The sequence below is a fragment of the Oncorhynchus mykiss genome, chromosome 26, assembly GCF_013265735.2.
Source record: "Oncorhynchus mykiss isolate Arlee chromosome 26, USDA_OmykA_1.1, whole genome shotgun sequence".
Classification (NCBI taxonomy): Eukaryota; Metazoa; Chordata; class Actinopteri; order Salmoniformes; family Salmonidae; genus Oncorhynchus; species Oncorhynchus mykiss.
In genome coordinates this window covers 6859592-6885929 of record NC_048590.1, presented here as the reverse complement: position 1 = coordinate 6885929, position 26338 = coordinate 6859592, and the positions used below count along the sequence as shown (strand labels likewise).

General features: G+C 48.3%; 1 protein-coding gene across 10 annotated transcripts in view; it reads right to left on the bottom strand.

Moving 5' to 3' along the window:
• Window positions 1–26338, bottom strand: part of LOC110487144 (C-myc promoter-binding protein) — a 161027-nt gene that overhangs the window by 109497 nt on the left and 25192 nt on the right. For 9 of the 10 annotated variants that reach the window (XM_036964104.1, XM_036964105.1, XM_036964107.1 and 6 more), the window contains exons 2-4: window positions 14173–14499; window positions 10346–10592; window positions 7233–7302 (exon numbers count right to left, since the gene is read on the bottom strand). In XM_036964104.1, coding sequence (XP_036819999.1) covers window positions 7233–7302; window positions 10346–10592; window positions 14173–14480 — 625 coding nt within the window. In that variant the 5' untranslated portion in view covers window positions 14481–14499. Of the gene's footprint in view, window positions 1–7232; window positions 7303–10345; window positions 10593–13378; window positions 13400–14172; window positions 14500–26338 lie in introns of those variants that run through there. The other variant, XM_036964112.1, reaches the window with a different exon arrangement.

Sequence of the window (26338 nt, the reverse complement as noted above, 5' to 3'; positions counted from 1 at the left end):
GTTAATGTAGAATGTTTACATCCTAATGAACCACTAAACAGCTATGGGTTAATGTAGAATGTTTACATCCTAATGAACCACTAAACAGCTATGGGTTAATGTAGAATGTTTACATCATAATGAACCACTAAACAGATATGGGTTAATGTAGAATGTTTACATCATAATGAACCACTAAACAGCTATGGGTTAATGTAGAATGTTTACATCCTAATGAACCACTAAACAGCTATGGGTTAATGTAGAATGTTTACATCATAATGAACCACTAAACAGCTATGGGTTAATGTAGAATGTTTACATCATAATGAACCACTAAACAGCTATGGGTTAATGTAGAATGTTTACATCCTAATGAACCACTAAACAGCTGTGGGTTGATAGAGAACTCTCTCTCCTTTAATGTATCATGACATGATCATAATCATCATTACATGCAACACTAGGCAGTTCCAGTAGCACTAAGCAGTCACTGACAGATAACGAAGTCGTTGTTAATTAGGCCTAGTCATTGTCCATAGACGACAATTAGCTACACTTAGGCCTAGCTCAGTAATTACACTATTATGTAGGCCAAACTCTAGTCAGTGTTTTGGACTGGTGAGCATCATGCTGTCCCAAAGAAAGGGAGTCATTTTCTGACTTGGGTGAAACTATCCCTTTAAGGCTCTAGGAGCGTGTATTGGCATCATTAACAGTGTTTAACCCAGAACACTGTCTGTCTCACAACACGCCACCACACGTCTTAACACGTCTTAACAACCCTGCCTGGCCCATATCCTCTGGGATATATATCTCTCTCTCTTACCGGCTCATCAGCCAACCAGGGAGAATCTCTGATACATCAGCCAACCAGGGAGAATCTCTGATACATCAGCCAACCAGGGAGAATCTCTGATACACCAGCCAACCAGGGAGAATCTCTGATATACCAGCCAACCAGGGATAATCTCTGATACATCAGCCAACCAGGGAGAATCTCTGATACATCAGCCAACCAGGGAGAATCTCTGATACATCAGCCAACCAGGGAGAATCTCTGATACATCAGCCAACCGGGGACATTCTCTGATACATCAGCCAACCAGGGAGAATCTCTGATACATCAGCCAACCAGGGAGAATCTCTGATACACCAGCCAACCAGGGAGAATCTCTGATATACCAGCCAACCAGGGAGGATCTCTGATATATCAGCCAACCAGGAAGAATCTCTGATACATCAGCCAACCGGGGACATTCTCTGATACATCAGCCAACCATGGAGAATCTCTGATACATCAGCCAACCGGGGACATTCTCTGATACATCAGCCAACCATGGAGAATCTCTGATACATCAGCCAACCAGGGACAATCTCTGATATACCAGCCAACCAGGGACAATCTCTGATATACCAGCCAACCAGGGACAATCTCTGATATACCAGCCAACCAGGGAGGATCTCTGATATATCAGCCAACCAGGGAGAATCTCTGATACACCAGCCAACCAGGGACAATCTCTGATATACCAGCCAACCAGGGAGAATCTCTGATACACCAGCCAACCAGGGACAATCTCCGATACATCAGCCAACCGGGGACATTCTCTGATATATCAGCCAACCAGGAAGAATCTCTGATACATCAGCCAACTAGGGTGAATCTCTGATATATCAGCCAACCAGGTAGAATCTCTGATACACCAGCCAACCAGGGAGAATCTCTGATATACCAGCCAACCAGGGAGAATCTCTGATACATCAGCCAACCAGGGAGAATCTCTGATACATCAGCCAACCAGGGTGAATCTCTGATATATCAGCCAACCAGGGAGAATCTCTGATACACCAGCCAACCAGGGAGAATCTCTGATACATCAGCCAACCAGGGAGAATCTCTGATACATCAGCCAACCAGGGAGAATCTCTGATACATCAGCCAACCAGGGAGAATCTCTGATACATCAGCCAATCAGGGAGAATCTCTGATACATCAGCCAACCAGGGAGAATCTCTGATACATCAGCCAACCAGGGAGAATCTCTGATATATCAGCCAACCAGGAAGAATCTCTGATACATCAGCCAACCAGGGTGAATCTCTGATATATCAGCCAACCAGGTAGAATCTCTGATACACCAGCCAACCAGGGAGAATCTCTGATATACCAGCCAACCAGGGAGAATCTCTGATACATCAGCCAACCAGGGAGAATCTCTGATACATCAGCCAACCAGGGTGAATCTCTGATATATCAGCCAACCAGGGAGAATCTCTGATACACCAGCCAACCAGGGAGAATCTCTGATACATCAGCCAACCAGGGAGAATCTCTGATACATCAGCCAACCAGGGAGAATCTCTGATACATCAGCCAACCAGGGAGAATCTCTGATACATCAGCCAATCAGGGAGAATCTCTGATACATCAGCCAACCAGGGAGAATCTCTGATACATCAGCCAACCAGGGAGAATCTCTGATATATCAGCCAACCAGGAAGAATCTCTGATACATCAGCCAACCAGGGTGAATCTCTGATATATCAGCCAACCAGGGAGAATCTCTGATACACCAGCCAACCAGGGAGAATCTCTGATATACCAGCCAACCAGGGAGAATCTCTGATACATCAGCCAACCAGGGAGAATCTCTGATACATCAGCCAACCAGGGAGAATCTGTGATACACCAGCCAACCAGGGAGAATCTCTGATACACCAGCCAACCAGGGAGAATCTCTGATACACCAGCCAACCAGGGAGAATCTCTGATATACCAGCCAACCAGGGAGAATCTCTGATACATCAGCCAACCAGGGAAAATCTCTGATACATCAGCCAACCAGGGAAAATCTCTGATACACCAGCCAACCAGGGAGAATCTCTGATACATCAACCAACCAGGGACAATCTGATATACCAGCCAACCAGGGAGAATCCCTCCTACCCTGCTGTAAACATCCATGACTCATCACTAGAGCATTTGCATTGAACAACCAAGTAACTGTGGGGGAAAAAAGCCACAACTGTTTATCGTCACAATGAACAGTGTGGAGAAAATGAATGACTCACCAGCCAACCAGAGAGAATCCAAACCCTGTTATAAACATGAATGACTCACCAGCCAACCAGGGAGAATCCAAACCCTGTTATAAACATGAATGACTCACCAGCCAACCAGGGAGAATCCAAACCCTGTTATAAACATGAATGACTCATAACCAGAGAATTAGCATAAAAATTACAAGAACCACAATGTACCCGCCCCAAAAAGTACCAAAAACTTTTATCAGTCAAAATGAGCAGCTGGAGACATTTGTCTGTGAATGCTGGCTATAGAAGTCTCATGTCTTTTCTGTGCAGGGGATTGGAGGGAGTCTCCAGTCTCATGTCTTTTCCTGTACAGGAGAGCAGGAGGATTGGAGGGAGCCTCCAGTATCATGTCTTTTCCTGTACAGGAGAGCAGGAGGATTGGAGGGAGTCTCCAGTATCATGTCTTTTCTGTACAGGAGAGCAGGAGGATTGGAGGGAGCCTCCAGTATCATGTCTTTTCCTGTACAGGAGAGCAGGAGGATTGGAGGGAGTCTCCAGTATCATGTCTTTTCTGTACAGGGGATTGGAGGGAGTCTCCAGTATCATGTATTTCCCTGTACAGGAGAGCAGGAGGATTGGAGGGAGTCTCCAGTCTCATGTATTTTCCTGTACAGGAGAGCAGGAGGATTGGAGGGAGTCTCCAGTATCATGTATTTCCCTGTACAGGAGAGCAGGAGGATTGGAGGGAGTCTCCAGTATCATGTATTTTCCTGTACAGGAGAGCAGGAGGATTGGAGGGAGCCTCCAGTATCATGTCTTTTCCTGTACATGAGAGCAGGAGGATTGGAGGGAGTCTCCAGTATCATGTCTTTTCCTGTACAGGAGAGCAGGAGGATTGGAGGGAGTCTCCAGTATCATGTCTTTTCTGTACAGGGGATTGGAGGGAGTCTCCAGTATCATGTATTTTCCTGTACAGGAGAGCAGGAGGATTGGAGGGAGTCTCCAGTCTCATGTCTTTTCCTGTACAGGAGAGCAGGAGGATTGGAGGGAGTCTCCAGTATCATGTCTTTTCCTGTACAGGAGAGCAGGAGGATTGGAGGGAGTCTCCAGTATCATGTATTTCCCTGTACAGGAGAGCAGGAGGATTGGAGGGAGCCTCCAGTATCATGTATTTCCCTGTACAGGAGAGCAGGAGGATTGGAGGGAGTCTCCAGTATCATGTATTTTCCTGTACAGGAGAGCAGGAGGATTGGAGGGAGTCTCCAGTATCATGTATTTCCCTGTACAGGAGAGCAGGAGGATTGGAGGGAGCCTCCAGTATCATGTATTTTCCTGTACAGGAGAGCAGGAGGATTGGAGGGAGTCTCCAGTATCATGTATTTTCCTGTACAGGAGAGCAGGAGGATTGGAGGGAGCCTCCAGTATCATGTATTTTCCTGTACAGGAGAGCAGGAGGATTGGAGGGAGTCTCCAGTATCATGTATTTTCCTGTACAGGAGAGCGGGAGGATTGGAGGGAGCCTCCAGTATCATGTCTTTTCCTGTACAGGAGAGCAGGAGGATTGGAGGGAGTCTCCAGTATCATGTATTTTCCTGTACAGGAGAGCGGGAGGATTGGAGGGAGCCTCCAGTATCATGTCTTTTCCTGTACAGGAGAGCAGGAGGATTGGAGGGAGTCTCCAGTATCATGTATTTTCCTGTACAGGAGAGCAGGAGGATTGGAGGGAGTCTCCAGTATCATGTCTTTTCCTGTACAGGAGAGCAGGAGGATTGGAGGGAGCCTCCAGTATCATGTATTTTCCTGTACAGGAGAGCAGGAGGATTGGAGGGAGTCTCCAGTATCATGTATTTTCCTGTACAGGAGAGCAGGAGGATTGGAGGGAGTCTCCAGTATCATGTATTTTCCTGTACAGGAGAGCAGGAGGATTGGAGGGAGTCTCCAGTATCATGTATTTTCCTGTACAGGAGAGCAGGAGGATTGGAGGGAGTCTCCAGTATCATGTATTTTCCTGTACAGGAGAGCAGGAGGATTGGAGGGAGCCTCCAGTATCATGTCTTTTCCTGTACAGGAGAGCAGGAGGATTGGAGGGAGTCTCCAGTATCATGTATTTTCCTGTACAGGAGAGCAGGAGGATTGGAGGGAGTCTCCAGTATCATGCATTTTCCTGTACAGGAGAGCAGGAGGATTGGAGGGAGTCTCCAGTATCATGTCTTTTCCTGTACAGGAGAGCAGGAGGATTGGAGGGAGTCTCCAGTATGATGTCTTTTCCTGTACAGGAGAGCAGGAGGATTGGAGGGAGTCTCCAGTATCATGTATTTTCCTGTACAGGAGAGCAGGAGGATTGGAGGGAGTCTCCAGTATCATGTCTTTTCCTGTACAGGAGAGCAGGAGGATTGGAGGGAGTCTCCAGTATCATGTCTTTTCCTGTACAGGAGAGCAGGAGGATTGGAGGGAGTCTCCAGTATCATGTATTTTCCTGTACAGGAGAGCAGGAGGATTGGAGGGAGCCTCCAGTATCATGTATTTTCCTGTACAGGGGATTGGAGGATTGGAGGGAGTCTCCAGTATCATGTATTTTCCTGTACAGGAGAGCAGGAGGATTGGAGGGAGTCTCCAGTATCATGTCTATTCCTGTACAGGAGAGCAGGAGGATTGGAGGGAGTCTCCAGTATCATGTATTTTCCTGTACAGGAGAGCAGGAGGATTGGAGGGAGTCTCCAGTATCATGTCTTTTCCTGTACAGGAGAGCAGGAGGATTGGAGGGAGTCTCCAGTATCATGTATTTTCCTGTACAGGAGAGCAGGAGGATTGGAGGGAGTCTCCAGTATCATGTCTTTTCCTGTACAGGAGAGCAGGAGGATTGGAGGGAGTCTCCAGTATCATGTATTTTCCTGTACAGGAGAGCAGGAGGATTGGAGGGAGTCTCCAGTATCATGTATTTTCCTGTACAGGAGAGCAGGAGGATTGGAGGGAGTCTCCAGTATCATGTATTTTCCTGTACAGGAGAGCAGGAGGATTGGAGGGAGTCTCCAGTATCATGTATTTTCCTGTACAGGAGAGCAGGAGGATTGGAGGGAGCCTCCAGTATCATGTCTTTTCCTGTACAGGAGAGCAGGAGGATTGGAGGGAGTCTCCAGTATCATGTATTTTCCTGTACAGGAGAGCAGGAGGATTGGAGGGAGTCTCCAGTATCATGTCTTTTCTGTACAGGGGATTGGAGGGAGTCTCCAGTATCATGTATTTCCCTGTACAGGAGAGCAGGAGGATTGGAGGGAGTCTCCAGTATCATGTATTTTCCTGTACAGGAGAGCAGGAGGATTGGAGGGAGCCTCCAGTATCATGTATTTTCCTGTACAGGAGAGCAGGAGGATTGGAGGGAGTCTCCAGTATCATGTATTTCCCTGTACAGGAGAGCAGGAGGATTGGAGGGAACCTCCAGTATCATGTATTTTCCTGTACAGGAGAGCAGGAGGATTGGAGGGAGTCTCCAGTATCATGTATTTCCCTGTACAGGAGAGCAGGAGGATTGGAGGGAACCTCCAGTATCATGTCTTTTCCTGTACAGAGGATTGGAGGGAGTCTCCAGTATCATGTATTTCCCTGTACAGGAGAGCAGGAGGATTGGAGGGAGTCTCCAGAGAAACATCAGGGATTGGGTCCCAAATGGCCCCCTATTCCCTATGTAGTGCACTACTTTTGACCGAGGCCTATAGGGAATAGGGTGCCAATTGGGACAATGAATCAGTCAAATGGAATGTCAGCCTGTCCATCAATGGGGCTCGTTGTGTTTCAGATGAAAAGAACTGGCCAGAGAGGCCTGCTTATCAGTCCCTCGTATTAAATAAAGGTTAAATAAACACATGTTGTTTAAATCAGTGTGAAGCGACCATACGACAGGGCCTCGGACAGTGACTGGGCTCTATGAGGATAGTACTGTTCCAACTGTGTCTGACACTACCAAGAGACAACAGCACATCACGTATACAGCAGCCCACGTAATGCTAATGGCCCTTAAACAGGTAGTTGCAGTTCTTGATTGTGGCCATGTGTATATGATATACCATGACAAATGTCTGTTTTAAAGACTGGCAATAATATCATCGTGACTGCGGAGATATTCCACCTCCCGTGTGGTGGTGTGCAGGAGATACATATCTAAGGGTCAGGGGTTTCTACAGATAAATGTCGTTTCTCCTCTTCCGGGGACGTTCACTCACCTGCCTTGTAGGCTATGGTGTTGGGTTTGGCCACAGACTTCTTGTAACACAGATAGACAGAGGAACCCCACTGAAAACAGAGACGACACGTGTTGTTCGGATTGGAATCACATCAAACTCTTTCTTTCCAAACACACAGCGCCGGGAATCAGTTGAGTAAGGTGTTGACAATAGCCGTCGACAGTGGACCCTGAATTATGACAGTGGAGGGGTCAGGGGAGAGGTCAGGGGAGGGGACAGTGGAGGGGTCAGGGGAGGGGACAGTGGAGGGGTCAGGGGAGGGGACAGGGGAGGGGACAGTGGAGAGGTCAGGGGAGGGGACGTTGGAGAGGTCAGGGGAGGGGACAGTGGAGAGGGGAGGGGACAGTGGAGAGGTCAGGGGAGGGGACAGTGGAGAGGTCAGGGGAGGGGACAGTGGAGGGGTCAGGGGAGGGGACAGTGGAGAGGTCAGGGGAGGGGACAGTGGAGAGGTCAGGGGAGGGGACAGTGGAGAGGTCAGGGGAGTTGACAGTGGAGGGGTCAGGGGAGAGTGTTTTACAGTAGGGGGTTTGGTAGAAGAACGTTTTACAGTAAGGGGTTTGGTAGAAGAGCGTTTTACAGTAGGGGTTTGGTAGAAGAGCGTTTTACAGTAGGGGGTTTGGTAGAAGAGCGTTTTACAGTAGGGGGTTTGGTAGAGCAGTTTTTACAGTAAGAGGTTTGGTAGAAGAGCGTTTTACAATAGTGGGTTTGGTAGAAGAGCGTTTTACAGTAGGAGGTTTGGTAGAATAGCGTTTTACAGTAGGGGGTTTGGTAGAATAGCGTTTTACTGTAGGGGGTTTGGTAGAAGAGTGTTTTACAGTAGGGGGTTTGGCAGAAGAGCGTTTTACAGTGGCGGGTTTGGTGGAAGAGTGTTTTACAGTAGGGGGTTTGGTAGAAGAGCGTTTTACAACATGGGGATTGGTAGAAGAGCGTTTTACAGTAGGGGGTTTGGTAGAAGAGCATTTTACAACATGGGGTTTGGTAGAAGACCGTTTTACAGTAGAGGGTTTGGTATAGGAGTGTTTTACAGTAGGGGGTTTGGTAGAAGAGCATTTTACATTAGGGGGTTTGGTAGAAGAGCGTTTTACAGTAGGAGGTTTGGTAGAAGAGCGTTTTACAGTAGGGGGTTTGGAATAAGAGCAATTTACAGTAGGGGGTTTGGTAGAGGAGTGTTTTACAGTAGGGAGTTTGGTAGAAGAGCAATTTACAGTAGGGGGTTTGGTAGAAGAGCGTTTTACAGTAGGAGGTTTGGTAGAATAGTTTTTTACAGTAGGGGGTTTGGTAGAAGAGCGTTTTAAAGTAGGGGGTTTGGTAGAAGAGCGTTTTACAGTAGGAGGTTTGGTAGAAGAGCGTTTGGTAGAAGAGCGTTTTACAGTAGGGGGTTTGGTAGAAGAGTGTTTTACAGTAGGTTTGGTAGAAGAGCGTTTTACAGTAGGGGGTTTGGTAGAAGAGCGTTTTACAGTAGGATGTTTGGTAGAAGAACGTTATGGGGTTTGGTGTGGGTGTTGGTGTCTCTGTCATGAAGGAAGGAGGGGGCTTGGTGTCTCTGTCATGAAGGAAGGAGGGGGTTTGGTGTCTCTGTCATGAAGGAAGGAGGGGGTTTGGTGTCTCTGTCATTAAGGAAGGAGGGGGTTTGGTGTCTGTCATTAAGGAAGGAGGGGGTTTGGTGTCTCTGTCATTAAGTAAGGAGGGGGTTTGGTGTCTCTATCATTAAGTAAGGAGGGGGTTTGGTGTCTCTGTCATTAAGTAATGAGGGGGTTTGGTGTCTCTGTCATTAAGAAAGGAGGGGGTTTGGTGTCTGTCATTAAGTAAGGAGGGGGTTTGGTGTCTCTGTCATTAAGTAAGGAGGGGGTTTGGTGTCTCTGTTACAGTCATTATTGTTTGGCTAACCCTCCTCCTGGATAGCTCCCCTCCTGCAGGATTGTGCTCCAGCCCTGCTCTAACACGCCTGATTAAGCTAACCAAGGTCTCTGGGAGCAGCTGATGCATAAAATAAGATGTGATAAAAACCTGCTGGACTAATGTTTCTGTTAACACATAGCATCCATGTTATCTCTACCTCTCTCTGTGTTAATACATAGCATCCATGTTATCTCTACCTCTCTCTCTGTTAACACATAGCATCCATGTTATCTCTACCTCTCTCTCTGTGTTAATACACAGCATCCATGTTATCTCTACCTCTCTCTCTGTGTTAATACACAGCATCCATGTTATCTCTACCTCTCTCTCTCTGTTAATACATAGCATCCATGTTATCTCTACCTCTCTCTCTGTTAACACACAGCATCCATGTTATCTCTACCTCTCTCTCTGTTAACACATAGCATCCATGTTATCTCTACCTCTCTCTCTCTGTTAACACATAGCATCCATGTTATCTCTACCTCTCTCTCTCTCTGTTAACACACAGCATCCATGGTATCTCTACCTCTCTCTGTTAATACATAGCATCCATGTTATCTCTACCTCTCTCTCTGTTAACACACAGCATCCATGTTATCTCTACCTCTCTCTCTGTTAACACATAGCATCCATGTTATCTCTACCTCTCTCTCTCTCTGTTAACACACAGCATCCATGTTATCTCTACCTCTCTCTGTTAACACATAGCATCCATGTTATCTCTACCTCTCTCTGTTAACACATAGCATCCATGTTATCTCTACCTCTCTCTCTGTTAACACATAGCATCCATGTTATCTCTACCTCTCTCTGTTAACACATAGCATCCATGTTATCTCTACCTCTCTCTGTTAACACATAGCATCCATGTTATCTCTACCTCTCTCTGTTAACACATAGCATCCATGTTATCTCTACCTCTCTCTGTTAACACATAGCATCCATGTTATCTCTACCTCTCTCTGTTAACACATAGCATCCATGTTATCTCTACCTCTCTCTCTCTCTGTTAACACACAGCATCCATGTTATCTCTACCTCTCTCTGTTAACACATAGCATCCATGTTATCTCTACCTCTCTCTCTCTCTGTTAACACATAGCATCCATGTTATCTCTACCTCTCTCTCTCTCTGTTAACACACAGCATCCATGTTATCCCTCCCTCCCTCCCTCCCTCCCTCATCTCACCATACTGCTGTTGAGGTTCTTGTCCACCTTGCAGAAGGTGTGTGGTGGCGTCTCTCCCTTGCCGGGGATGATGACACAGATGTCTGTGACGGCCAGGGCGGCGTAGGTCTGGCTCTCCGTGGCGCGGCGATACGTCACGTAGATCCTCTGTGAGGAGGTGGAGCTTATGTTGGCAGGGCGTCCGGAGGGCGTGGTCTGGATGATGTGGCAACCCTGCTTCAACCGCTCCTTCCACTCATACAGAACACTGGGAGGAGGAGAGGAATCTGTCATTTAGCTACGACCCTAACCATGACCTCTAACCCTGACCTCTGACCCTGCTTCAACCGCTCCTTCCACTCATACAGAACACTGGGAGGAGGAGAGGAATCTGTCATTTAACTACGACACTAACCATGACCTCTAACCCTGACCTCTGACCCTGCTTCAACCGCTCCTTCCACTCATACAGAACACTGGGAGGAGAGGAATCTGTCATTTAGCTACGACACTAACCACGACCTCTAACCCTGACCTCGCTTCAACCGCTCCTTCCACTCATACAGAACACTGGGAGGAGAAGAGGAATCTGTCATTTAGCTACGACACTAACCGTGACCTCTAACCGTGACCTCTGACCCTGACCCTGCATCAACTGCTCCTTCCACTCATACAGAACACTGGGAGGAGGAGAGGAATCTGTCATTTAGCTACGACACTAACCGTGACCTCTAACCGTGACCTCTAACCGTGACCTCTAACCGTGACCTCTAACCGTGACCTCTGACCCTGACTCAACTGCTCCTTCCACTCCTTCCACAATATCAGTTGTTTATTCATAAAACCCTAGACCTGTTTTTCATTGAAGTTGTTAGGTTTATGTCCCATCCTACATTCTTTAAAAATAATATCCCCTAATAGCAGGGACAGCACCATCTAGTGATCAGAACCTGGTAATATCAGGATGTAGGAGGGGACATAAATTACTTCAATGACTAACTTATCTGAACAGGGGGGAGGGGGACACTCAAATTGACTAAGAATACATGAAATAATATGAAGAAACAATACTCCAAGCAGCAGCTCCATGCTACTTGTCAAACATAGAGAACTGATACTTTGTACTCGTTGTTGGGGTGGGAATCCATGGGTGGCGTTTGACCCAAAAACAAGGGCTATTCCTCATGTCTTACTCTTTGTTAGAAAACAAAGTTAGGTCCACACTGTGACGCTCAGAGGCTTAGTCTTCACTGCAACACAGCAGAGATCATTTCAGGCTAAAAACAAGACGTTGAAACACGTTCTGCTGATCCTAATATGTATCATTCTGCTAGCTAAAACCTCTCTAAAACAAAGAGGTTGGAGCAAGGGCCTATTTCAATTAGCTAAGTAGTGGTGACGGACAGCTGCGGTTTCCATAGTAACCGCACGGTTTATAAACAGTTCACTACCAGTTGGGTCTCCTCTCAGTCAGAGATGTGTCTAATTAACCAGTCTGCTATAGTTGGGTCTCAGTCAGAGATGTGTCTAATTAACCAGTCTGCTATAGTTGGGTCTCCTCTCAGTCAAAGATGTGTCTAATTAACCAGTCTGCTATAGTTGGGTCTCAGTCAGAGATGTGTCTAATTAACCAGTCTGCTATAGTTGGGTCTCAGTCAGAGATGTATCTAATTAACCAGTCTGCTATAGTTGGGTCTCCTCTCAGTCAGAGATGTGTCTAATTAACCAGTCTGCTATAGTTGGGTCTCAGTCAGAGATGTGTCTAATTAACCAGTCTGCTATAGTTGGGTCTCAGTCAGAGATGTGTCTAATTAACCAGTCTGCTATAGTTGGGTCTCCTCTCAGTCAGAGATGTGTCTAATTAACCAGTCTGCTATAGTTGGGTCTCAGTCAGAGATGTGTCTAATTAACCAGTCTGCTATAGTTGGGTCTCAGTCAGAGATGTGTCTAATTAACCAGTCTGCTATAGTTGGGTCTCCTCTCAGTCAGAGATGTGTCTAATTAACCAGTCTGCTATAGTTGGGTCTCCTCTCAGTCAAAGATGTGTCTAATTAACCAGTCTGCTATAGTTGGGTCTCAGTCAGAGATGTGTCTAATTAACCAGTCTGCTATAGTTGGGTCTCAGTCAGAGATGTATCTAATTAACCAGTCTGCTATAGTTGGGTCTCCTCTCAGTCAGAGATGTGTCTAATTAACCAGTCTGCTATAGTTGGGTCTCAGTCAGAGATGTGTCTAATTAACCAGTCTGCTATAGTTGGGTCTCAGTCAGAGATGTGTCTAATTAACCAGTCTGCTATAGTTGGGTCTCCTCTCAGTCAGAGATGTGTCTAATTAACCAGTCTGCTATAGTTGGGTCTCAGTCAGAGATGTGTCTAATTAACCAGTCTGCTATAGTTGGGTCTCCTCTCAGTCAGAGATGTGTCTAATTAACCAGTCTGCTATAGTTGGGTCTCAGTCAGAGATGTGTCTAATTAACCAGTCTGCTATAGTTGGGTCTCAGTCAGAGATGTGTCTAATTAACCAGTCTGCTATAGTTGGGTCTCCTCTCAGTCAGAGATGTGTCTAATTAACCAGTCTGCTATAGTTGGGTCTCAGTCAGAGATGTATCTAATTAACCAGTCTGCTATAGTTGGGTCTCCTCTCAGTCAGAGATGTGTCTAATTAACCAGTCTGATATAGTTGGGTCATATCTACCCCAGCTCATATCTACCCTAGGTCATATCTACCCCAGGTCATAACTACCCCAGCTCATATCTACCCCAGGTCATAACTACCCCAGCTCATATCTACCCCAGGTCATAACTACACCAGGTCATATCTACCCCAGGTCATAATTACCCCAGGTCAGTGGGTGGTGGTTTGTCCACCTACCCCAGGTCATAACTACCCCAGGTCATATCTACCCCAGGTCAGGGAGTGGTGGTTTGTCTACCTACCCTAGGTCGTAACTACCCCAGGTCATAACTACCCCTGGTCATAACTACCCCAGGTTTGTCTACCTACCCCAGGTCATAACTACACCAGGTCATAACTTCCCCAGGTTTGTCTACCTACCCCAGGTCAGTGAGTGGTGGTTTGTCTACCTACCCCAGGTCATAACTACACCAGGTCATAACTTCCCCAGGTTTGTCTACCTACCCCAGGTCATATCTACCCCAGGTCATAACTACACCAGGTCATAACTACCCCAGGTCATAACTACCCCAGGTCATAACTACCCCAGGTTTGTCTACCTACCCCAGGTCATAACTACACCAGGTCATAACTACCCCAGGTCATAACTACACCAGGTCATAACTTCCCCAGGTTTGTCTACCTACCCCAGGTCATAACTACCCCAGGTCATAACTACACCAGGTCATAACTACCCCAGGTCATAACTACACCAGGTCATAACTACCCCAGGTTTGTCTACCTACCCCAGGTCATAACTACACCAAGTCATAACTTCCCCAGGTTTGTCTACCTACCCCAGGTCATAACTACCCCAGGTTTGTCTACCTACCCCAGGTCATAACTACCCCAGGTTTGTCTACCTACCCCAGGTCATAACTACCCCAGGTTTGTCTACCTACCCCAGGTCATAACTACACCAGGTCATAACTTCCCCAGGTTTGTCTACCTACCCCAGGTCATAACTACCCCAGGTTTGTCTACCTACCCCAGGTCATAACTACCCCAGGTTTGTCTACCTACCCCAGGTCAGTGGGTGGTGGTTTGTCTACCTACCCCAGGTCATAATTACCCCAGGTTTGTCTACCTACCCCAGGTCAGTGAGTGGTGGTTTGTCTACCTACCCCAGGTCATAACTACCCTAGGTCATAACTACCCCAGGTTTGTCTACCTACCCCAGGTCAGTGAGTGGTGGTTTGTCTCGTCCTCGTCTGTAACACAGGAAGATCTGTGGCGCCATGAGACTTCCGTTGTTCAGGTCCGCTGACAGGCCGGACGGCGTGGATTCCACGCACGTGTACCCAGGAGGCACCTCTTCCCCCAGCGAGCGCATCACCACAGCGACGTCGGTGATGGGCGGCTTGGGTTTGGCCGTCTTGTGGCAGACATCGTGGAAGTGGATCTCCTGCTCCAGAGGCGTGGAGGAGTCGGTCAGACCAGCCAGCACGAAGTAGTCTGCTACACGAGGCCCCTTGTCCTCCATCTCCCATCACTGGGTAGGTCTGGAGGAGAGAGAGACAGAGAGAGAGAGAGAGACAGAGAGAGAGATGCAGAGAGAGAGACAGACAGACAGAGAGAGAGAGATGCAGAGAGAGAGAGAGACAGACAGAGAGACAGAGAGAGAGATGCAGAGAGAGAGATAGATAGAGATGCAGAGAGAGAGAAAAAGAGAGAGATGCAGAGAGAGAGACAGAGAGACAGAGAGAGCGAGAGAGAGAGAGAGAGAGAGAGAGAGAGAGAGAGAGAGAGAGACAGAGAGAGAGAGAGAGAGAGAGAGGAAGAGAGAGAGAGACAGAGAGAGAGAAAGAGAGAGAGAGAGATGCAGAGAGAGAGAGAGATGCAGAGAGAGAGAGAGAGATGCAGAGAGAGAGAGAGATTCTATGCCATCAAAAGGAACATGAAATTCAACATACCAATTAGGATTTGGCTAAAAATACTTGAATCAGTCATAGAGCCCATTGCCCTTTATGGTTGTGAGGTCTGGGGTCCGCTCACCAACCAAGACTTCACAAAATGGGACAAACACCAAATTGAGACTCTGCATGCAGAATTCTGCAAAAACATCCTCAGTGTACAACGTAGAACACCAAATAATGCATGCAGAGCAGAATTAGGCCGATACTCGCTAATTATCAAAATCCAGAAAAGAGCCGTTAAATTCTCCAACCACCTAAAAGGAAGCGATTCACAAACCTTCCATAACAAAGCCATCACCTACAGAGAGATGAACCTGGAGAAGAGTCCTCTAAGCAAGCTGGTCCTGGGGCTCTGTTCACAAAAACAAACACACCCTACAGAGCCCCAGGACAGCAACACAATTAGACCCAACCAAATCATGAGAAAACAAAAAGATAATTACTTGACACATTGGAAAGAATTAACAAAAAAACAGAGCAAACTAGAATGCTATATGGCCCTAAACAGAGAGTACACAGTGGCAGAATACCTGACCACAAACTTAAGGAAAGCTTTGACTATGAACAGACTCAGTGAGCATAGCCTTGCTATTGAGAAAGGCCGCCGTAGGCAGACATGGCTCTCAAGAGAAGACAAGCTATGTGCACACAGCCCACAAAATGAAGTGGAAACTGAGCTGCACTTCCTAACCTCCTGCCCAATGTATGACCATATTAGAGAGACATATTTCCCTCAGATTACACAGACCCACAAAGAATTCGAAAACAAATCCAAAATCCAAAAAGAGAGAAAAAGAGAGAAAGAGAGAGATGGAGAGAGAGAGATAAAAAAAGAGAGAAAGAGAGAGAGAGAGAAAGAGAGAGAGAGAGAAAGAGAGGTGTTAAGAGAATTAGCCTGCTACACATCTCCACACTCTGGGTCTGCACAGAGTGACAGCATATATAGAGAGAACGCATGGACGGAGTTATACCCATATATCTGCAATGCATTCCTGTTTGTTCCCTTCATGGAATAGATATGTAGTTCAGCTTAAAATAAGTACCGAGAAGAGAGAAGTGGAAACACCTGACCTGTACAACCTGTTATAATAGATACATGGAGAGGACAGACATGACCTGTACAACCTGTTATAATAGATACATAGAGAGGACAGACATGACCTGTACAACCTGTTATAATAGATACATGGAGAGGACAGACATGACCTGAACAACCTGTTATAATAGATACATGGAGAGGACAGACATGACCTGAACAACCTGTTATAATAGATACATGGAGAGGACAGACATGACCTGAACAACCTGTTATAATAGATACATAGAGAGGACAGACATGACCTGAACAACCTGTTATAATAGATACACGGAGAGGACAGACATGTTCTGAACAACCTGTTATAATAGATACATAGAGAGGACAGACATGACCTGAACAACCTGTTATAATAGATACATGGAGAGGACAGACATGACCTGAACAACCTGTTATAATAGATACATGGAGAGGACAGACATGACCTGTACAACCTGTTATAATAGATACATAGAGAGGACAGACTAACAGTGTAGACAGAGTTGGTCTAGTGGTCTAGTAACAGAGACTGAACAGTCTGTATCCTTGGTGCAGAGTGTCTCTGCTTCCCCTGGTCTAGTTCACACACACACACACACACACACACACACACACACACACACACACACACTTCTGCCCTTCTTAATGCCTGTGAAGCAGAGGATTGTGGCAAGGGGCATGTGGTTCTGTTGCTTCCCCCATCGGCAATACACACACACACACACACACACACACACACACACACACACACACACACACACACACACACACACACAAACACAAACACACACCCTAACACACACACACACACCCTAACACACACACACACACACACCCTAACACACACACACACCCTAACACACACACACACACCCTAACACACATACACAATAAACACACACACACACAGCCGTAACACACACACCCTAACACACACACCATAAACACACACACACAGCCATAACACACACACCCTAACACAGACACCACAAACACACACACACAGCCATAACACACACACACACACACACACACACACACACACAATAACACACACACACCATGGGAAGAGAGAGTGAACTAGGGGAAGAGAGAGTGAACTAGGAGAAGAGAGAGTGAACTAGGAGAAGAGAGAGTGAACTAGGAGAAGAGAGAGTTAACTATGAGAAGAGAGAGTGTACTAAGGGAAGAAAGAGTGAACTAGGAGAAGAGAGAGTGAACTAGGAGAAGAGAGAGTGTACTAGGAGAAGAGAGAGTGTACTAGGGGAAGAGAGAGTGTACTAGGGGAAGAAAGAGTGAACTAGGAGAAGAGAGAGTGTACTAGGAGAAGAGAGAGTGAACTAGGAGAAGAGAGAGTGAACTAGGAGAAGAGAGAGTGAACTAGGAGAAGAGAGAGTGAACTAGGATAAGAGAGAGTGTACTAAGGGAAGAGGGGGGAGAGGGAACTAGGAGAAGAGAGAGTGTACTAGGAGAAGAGAGAGTGAACTAGGGGAAGAGAGAGTGAACTAGGAGAAGAGAGAGTTAACTAGGAGAAGAGAGAGTGAACTAGGAGAAGAGAGAGTGAACTAGGGGAAGAGAGAGTGTACTAGGAGAAGAGAGAGTTAACTAGGAGAAGAGAGAGTGAACTAGGAGAAGAGAGAGTTAACTAGGAGAAGAGAGAGTGAACTAGGAGAAGAGAAAGTGAACTAGGAGAAGAGAGAGTGAACTAGGAGAAGAGAGAGTGAACTAGGATAAGAGAGAGTGTACTAGGGTAAGAGGGGGGAGAGGGAACTAGGAGAAGAGAGAGTGTACTAGGAGAAGAGAGAGTGAACTAGGGGAAGAGAGAGTGAACTAGGAGAAGAGAGAGTGAACTAGGATAAGAGAGAGTGTACTAGGAGAAGAGGGGGGAGAGGGAGGGGATGCTGGTCCTACTGCGCAGATCTGGGAATCGCTGAGCAGAGCTGACCTGGCCCGAGTCTCAACTACACATGTGATAAATAACCGGCTTGCCAGAGACCTGGGCTTTATCTCAGTGGGCTAACAGACCCAGGCAGTCACTGTTTCTGGAGACTGGAGTCCCCCTTTAAGATAAGGATGGTGCAGAGAGCGCGTCGGCTGGACTATGTTGACTCGAGACAGTATCAAATGATATCTGTGCTGTAACAAGCTGACCACAGAACATTGTTTATTGTGTTCAACCCCAGGCAGACAGAGCCAAGACAAAGCGGACTGTCCTTCAGTCTGCATTATCTCACAGCCAGGGAGAACGCAATGATGATGTGTAATAGGAGAGAAAGGGCAGGGTGTACAAGTCTCTCTCTCTCTCTCTCTCTCTCTCTCTCTCTCTCTCTCTCTCTCTCTCTCTCTCTCTCTCTCTCTCTCTCTCTCTCTCTCTCTCTCTCTCTCTCTCTCTCTCTCTCTCTCTCTCTCTCTCTCTCTCTCTCTCTCTCTCTCTCTCTCTCTCTCTCTCTCTCTCTCTCTCTCTCTCTCTCTCTCTCTCTCTCTCTCTCTCTCTCTCTCTCTCTCTCTCTCTCTCTCTCTCTCTCTCTCTCTCTCTCTCTCTCTCTCTCTCTCTCTCATCGACCCTAGTTTTAGAGAGGACCAGTTAGCATATTGCTAACACAGAGCCAACACATTTAGCCACATCTAGGCTAACACACCCAGGCTAAATATCCCCTACTCTCCACACCCTCTGACACCATCAGCCTGGCATCACAAGCCTTCATCACGCTGACTACAGAATTATTTCGAAATGAAATAAACAGAGAGAGAGAGAGAGAGACAGAGAGAGAGAGAGAGAGACAGAGAGAGAGAGACAGAGAGAGAGAGAGAGAGAGAGAGAGAGAGAGAGAGAGACAGAGAGAGAGAGAGAGAGAGAGAGAGACAGAGAGACTCCACAATCCCACATTAGAAATCTGTTTTTAATAGAACCCAGATTCCTCTGTTAAATTAAGATAAAACTTAAGATATACATTCTCCATCTTGACAGGCCATCTTTTTGGGATGCGTTTGAATACAATTTGAATCCAGTCCCATCTAGAAGTGCACAGTGCAGGTACGCTCAGCATTCCTCTGATCTCTGATCTACACCCTTTATGATGTCCCAGTGCACAGTGCAGGTACGCCCAGCATTCCTCTGATCTCTGATCTACACCCTTTATGATGTCCCAGTGCACAGTGCAGGTACGCTCAGCATTCCTCTGATCTCTGATCTACACCCTTTATGATGTCCCAGTGCACAGTGCAGGTACGCTCAGCATTCCTCTGATCTACACCCTTTATGATGTCCCAGTGCACAGTGCAGGTACGCTCAGCATTCCTCTGATCTACACCCTTTATGGTGTCCCAGTGCACAGTGCAGGTACGCTCAGCATTCCTCTGATCTCTGATCTACACCCTTTATGATGTCCCAGTGCACAGTGCAGGTACGCTCAGCATTCCTCTGATCTCTGATCTACACCCTTTATGATGTCCCAGTGCACAGTGCAGGTACGCTCAGCATTCCTCTGATCTCTGATCTACACCCTTTATGATGTCCCAGTGCACAGTGCAGGTACGCTCAGCATTCCTCTGATCTCTGATCTACACCCTTTATGATGTCCCAGTGCACAGTGCAGGTACGCTCAGCATTCCTCTGATCTCTGATCTACACCCTTTATGATGTCCCAGTGCACAGTGCAGGTACGCCCAGCATTCCTCTGATCTACACCCTTTATGGTGTCCCAGTGCACAGTGCAGGTACGCTCAGCATTCCTCTGATCTACACCCTTTATGATGTCCCAGTGCACAGTGCAGGTACGCTCAGCATTCCTCTGATCTACACCCTTTATGATGTCCCAGTGCACAGTGCAGGTATGCTCAGCATTCCTCTGATCTCTGATCTACACCCTTTATGATGTCCCAGTGCACAGTGCAGGTACGCTCAGCATTCCTCTGATCTACACCCTTTATGATGTCCCAGTGCACAGTGCAGGTACGCTCAGCATTCCTCTGATCTACACCCTTTATGATGTCCCAGTGCACAGTGCAGGTACGCCCAGCATTCCTCTGATCTACACCCTTTATGATGTCCCAGTGCACAGTGCAGGTACGCTCAGCATTCCTCTGATCTACACCCTTTATGATGTCCCAGTGCACAGTGCAGGTACGCTCAGCATTCCTCTGATCTACACCCTTTATGGTGTCCCAGTGCACAGTGCAGGTACGCTCAGCATTCCTCTGATCTACACCCTTTATGGTGTCCCAGTGCACAGTGCAGGTACGCTCAGCATTCCTCTGATCTCTGATCTATACCCTTTATGATGTCCCAGTGCACAGTGCAGGTACGCCCAGCATTCCTCTGATCTCTGATCTATACCCTTTATGATGTCCCAGTGCACAGTGCAGGTACGCTCAGCATTCCTCTGATCTCTGATCTACACCCTTTATGATGTCCCAGGCACGGGTTCCTGCTGTGGAACTGAACAGCAGCACAGGAGAGGAATGGAGAGGGGGTGGAGGGGGGAGGGGGAGAGAGGGAGGGGGGGGGGAGAGGAGAAGAGAGGAAGGGAGGGGAGGGGAGAGAGGGAGGGAGGGGAGGAGAAGAGGGGGGAGAAGAGGGGGGAGAAGAGAGGAAGGGAGGGGAGGGGAGGTGGGGAGAAGATAGGAAGGGAGGGGAGGGGAGGGGAGAGAGGAAAGGAGGGGAGAGAGGGAGGGGAGGTGGGGAGAAGAGAGGAAGGGAGGGGAGAAGAGAGTGAAGGGAGGAGAAGAGGGGGGGGCGAGAAGAAGGGAGGGGAGGTGGGGAGAGGGAGGGAGGGAGGGGAGGAGAAGAGGTGGGTGAAGAGAGGAAGGGAGGGGAGGGGAGAAGAGAGGAAGGGATGGGAGGGGAGAAGAAGAGAGGAGAGGAGAGGAGAGGAGAGGAGAGGAGAGGAGAGGAGAGGAGAGGAGAGGAGAGGAGAGGAGAGGAGAGGAGAGGAGAGGAGAGGAGAGGAGAGGAGAGGAGAGGAGAAATTAAAGCCTGCTCTCCAGGGTTAGCTCTGTGTGTCAGGGAGTTGAATGATGACTCTGGTTTAGTGAAGAAAAATAAAGACTTACTGAATTCTAACACCAGTCAGACACCACCTCAACAACAGCCATATAACATGACAGACACCACCTCAACAACAGCCATATAACCAGTCAGACACCACCCCAACAACAGCCATATAACAGGACAGACACCACCTCAACAACAGCCATATAACAGGACAGACACCACCCCAACAACAGCCATATAACCAGTCAGACACCACCCCAACAACAGCCATATAACAGGACAGACACCACCTCAACAACAGCCATATAACCAGTCAGACACCACCTCAACAACAGCCATATAACCAGTCAGACACCACCTCAACAACAGCCATATAACAGGACAGACACCACCCCAACAACAGCCATATAACATGACAGACACCACTAGTTCCAGACACCAGTCTGTCTTGGCCGTAATAGTTTCAGCAGTCCCTCCCTCACTAGAGACCACAGCAGGAGTCCCTCCCTAGAGACCACAGCAGGAGTCCCTCTCTCTCTAGAGACCACAGCAGGAGTCCCTCCCTCCCTAGAGACCTCAGCAGGAGCCCCTCTCTCTCTAGAGACCACAGCAGGAACCCCTCCCTCCACAGAGACCTCAGCAGGAGCCCCTCACTCCATAGAGACCACAGCAGGAGCCACTCTCTCTCTAGAGACCACAGCAGGAGCCCCTCCCTCCACAGAGACCTCAGCAGGAGGCCCTCTCTCCACAGAGACCTCAGCAGGAGCCCCACACTCCATAGAGACCACAGCAGGAGCCCCACACTCCATAGAGACCACAGCAGGAGCCCCTCACTCCATAGAGACCACAGCAGGAGCACCTACCTCCATAGAGACCACAGCAGGAGCCCCTCACTCCATAGAGACCACAGCAGGAGCACCTACCTCCATAGAGACCACAGCAGGAGCCCCTCACTCCATAGAGACCACAGCAGGAGCACCTACCTCCATAGAGACCACAGCAGGAGCCCCTCACTCCATAGAGACCACAGCAGGAGCACCTACCTCCATAGAGACCACAGCAGGAGCACCTACCTCCATAGAGACCACAGCAGGAGCCCCTCCCTCCATAGAGACCACAGCAGGAGCACCTCACTCCATAGAGACCACAGCAGGAGCCCCTCACTCCATAGAGACCACAGCAGGAGCCCCTCACTCCATAGAGACCACAGCAGGAGCCCCTCACTCCATAGAGACCACAGCAGGAGCCCCTCACTCCATAGAGACCACAGCAGGAGTCCCTCACTCCATAGAGACCACAGCAGGAGCCCCTCCCTCCCTAGAGACCACAGCAGGAGTCCCTCCCTCTCTAGAGACCACAGCAGGAGTCCCTCCTTCCCTAGAGACCACAGCAGGAGTCCCTCCCTCCCTAGATACCACAGCAGGAGTCCCCCTCTGACCCCTAACCCCTATGAGCCCTAACCCCTCTGACCCCTAACCCCTCTGACCCCTAACCCCTCTGAGCCCTAACCCCTCTGAGCCCTAACCCCTATGAGCCCCAACCCCTATGAGCCCCAACCCCTGTGAGCCCTAACCCCTCTGACCCCTAACCCCTCTGAGCCCTAACCCCTATGAGCCCTAACCACAGCAGGGGAACAGGGAGGAGTGGGTTCAACACAGCATCTGTCCAGAAACCTAACAACAACCTCCTAATGGTTGGCCACAGCCCAGCCAGGGGAACAGGGAGGAGTGGGTTCAACACAGCATCCCTACAGAAACCTAACAACAACCTCCTAATGGTTGGCCCCAACCCAGCCAGGGGAACAGGGAGGAGTGGGTTCAACACAGCATCCCTCCAGAAACCTAACAACAACCTCCTAATGGTTGGCCACAGCCCAGCCAGGGGCCGGTAAAGACAACACATTAGCTGGCTAGATCAACATCCTCCAGCTGGCTGAGACGCCAAGCCAGGGGGGGAGACAGATCTAATGGAAGCCCAGGAACAGAGCCCGTTCTCTGGACGCTCTGGACTCTGAAGACCCCTCCCTGCTGGAGCTGATACCAGAGAAGCCGTCCCCTCCAGCTGTCTGGCTGGACGTCCATCAGAGACATAATGTGTGTCCCAAATGACACCTTATTCCCTTTATAGTGCACTACTTTGATTACATGGTACACTAATTTGATTACATAGTGCACTACTTTTGACCAAATGGGCCCTGGTCAAAGTAGTGCACTACAAAGAGAATAGTGTGCAATTTGGGATGCAGTCATTGACACAGCAGGTGAGGTGGATGGAGACAGGGAGAAGGAGGGCTGGAGAATGTAAACAGACCAGAGAGAAGTCCTCCACAGCCAAGCATCTGCTTCTAGTTAGACCAGGAGGGTTCACTGTTCCATCTCTCTCTATAAAATAACCCTGTGGGAAATGAACATTTATTTTCTATGTCAGGAGATCCGCGTGCCGTGCAGCACTTCTAGGACTAGAGACGGAGGACAGACCGAGTCAACCTGAGCAGAATGCTAAGAATACCTCCTGTCCTCTCCACTTCTAGGACTAGAGATGGAGGACAGACCGAGTCAACCTGAGCAGAATGCTAAGAATACCTCCTGTCCTCTCCACTTCTAGGACTAGAGACGGAGGACAGACCGAGTCAACCTGAGCAGAATGCTAAGAATACCTCCTCTCCTCTCCACTTCTAGGACTAGAGACGGAGGACAGACCGAGTCAACCTGAGCAGAATGCTAAGAATACCTCCTGTCCTCTCCACTTCTAGGACTAGAGACGGAGGACAGACCGAGTCAACCTGAGCAGAATGCTAAGAATACCTCCTGTCCTCTCCACTTCTAGGACTAGAGACGGAGGACAGACCGAGTCAACCTGAGCAGAATGCTAAGAATACCTCCTGTCCTCTCCACTTCTAGGACTAGAGACGGAGGACAGACCGAGTCAACCTGAGCAGAATGCTAAGAATACCTCCTGTCCTGTCCTGTCCTGTCCTGTCCTCTCCTCTCCTCCTGACTGAGGTGTGAATGTCTCTCTGTGCGTGGCTGTGTTAACATTCAGGACACGCCTGAGTCTGAGGTGTGATTAATACAAGCCAGTCTCCCGTTGCTCTAATGGCCTCTGCTTCCTAAATACCCCCCACATGCTAATGAGTTGACAAACACACAAACACACTGCCTAAAACAGAACTGCTAACTCTTCAGGGGTTGAGACAGGAGAAGAGATTGGACTGGGTCAGAACCGCTCCCTCTTCAGGGGTTGAGACGGAAGAAGAGATTGGACTGGGGTCAGAACCGCTCCCTCTTCAGGGGTTGAGACAGGAGAAGAGATTGGACTGGGGTCAGAACCTATCCCTCTTCAGGGGTTGAGACAGGAGAAGAGATTGGACTGGGGTCAGAACCTCTCCCTCTTCAGGGGTTGTGACAGGAGAAGAGATTGGACTGGGGTCAGAACCGCTCCCTCTTCAGGGGTTGAGACAGGAGAAGAGATTGGACTGGGGTCAGAACCTCTCACTCTTCAGGGGTTGAGACAGGAGAAGAGATTGGACTGGGGTCAGAACTGCTCCCTCTTCAGGGGTTGTGACAGGAGAAGAGATTGGACTGGGGTCAGAACCGCTCCCTCTTCAGGGGTTGAGACAGGAGAAGAGATTGGACTGGGGTCAGAACCTCTCACTCTTCAGGGGTTGAGACAGGAGAAGAGATTGGACTGGGGTCAGAACTGCTCCCTCTTCAGGGGTTGTGACAGGAGAAGAGATTGGACTGGGGTCAGAACCGCTCCCTCTTCAGGGGTTGAGACAGGAGAAGAGATTGGACTAGGGTCAGAACCTCTCACTCTTCAGGGGTTGAGACAGGATAAGAGATTGGACTGGGGTCAGAACTGCTCCCTCTTCAGGGGTTGTGACAGGAGAAGAGATTGGACTGGGGTCAGAACCGCTCCCTCTTCAGGGGTTGAGACAGGAGAAGAGATTGGACTGGGGTCAGAACCTCTCACTCTTCAGGGGTTGAGACAGGAGAAGAGATTGGACTGGGGTCAGAACCGCTCCCTCTTCAGGGGTTGTGACAGGAGAAGAGATTGGACTGGGGTCAGAACCGCTCCCTCTTCAGGGGTTGAGACGGGAGAAGAGATTGGACTGGGGTCAGAACCCCTCCCTCTTCAGGGGTTGAGACAGGAGAAGAGATTGGACTGGGGTCAGAACCTATCCCTCTTCAGGGGTTGAGACGGGAGAAGAGATTGGACTGGGGTCAGAACCTCTCCCTCTTCAGGGGTTGTGACAGGAGAAGAGATTGGACTGGGGTCAGAACCGCTCCCTCTTCAGGGGTTGTGACAGGAGAAGAGATTTGACTCTCTTCTGTCTATGATAAACATGGCCATGCATAGTTTTTCCCCCCCAAAAAAACACCATGCTTCTTCCTTATAAACCCATTTCCTTGTGTGGCTGACAGTTAAATAGTGTTGTACTTCTGGTGTCATCTGATGAACGTGAAGTTATATTTCTGAGGAATGTGATGCATGTGAAGGAAAACTATATTATAACTACTATAACTATATTATAACTATATTAAAACTATTATAACTACATTATAACTACAGTGAAGTTATTTTCTGAGGAATGTGATGCATGTATTTCATGTGAAGGAAAACTATATTATAACTATATTCAACTACAGCTGCACGTCCCTGATCACTATTGAAGCAACAAAAACACGGTTGACTTTCTATATAAAACGCTGGCAAACTGGTTTAAGATGCTGATTTCATTGATGGTCTACGTTTATGAAAAGGCTGATTTGTGAACTCTTAACGTGACCCCTGACGTATCAAACCGATACTCAGCCTAACAGTGACATAACACTACGTGTCTGTCTCTGTTGTTGATTGCTACAATGCAGCAGAGACCCATTCCCCTGTTTTTTTTTATACCTTTATTTAACTAGTCAAGTCAGTTAAGAACAAATTCTTATTTTCAATGACGGCCTAGGAACAGTGGGTTCAGGGGCAGAACGACAGCTCGGGGGTTTGAACTTGCAACCTTCCGGTTACTAGTCCAACGCTCTAACCACTAGGCTACCCTGCCACCCCCTGCAATGACTGGGACACTATTTGGAAGACATACTACCCTGAGGGTACAACCTCCTCAACACGTCAGGTTGAAGACACACTACCCTGAGGGTACAACCTCATCAACACGTCAGGTTGAAGACACACTACCCTGAGGGTACAACCTCCTCAACCTCATCAACACGTCAGGTTGAAGACACACTACCCCGAGGGTACAACCTCATCAACACGTCAGGTTGAAGACACACTACCCCGAGGGTACAACCTCATCAACACGTCAGGTTGAAGACACACTACCCCGAGGGTACAACCTCATC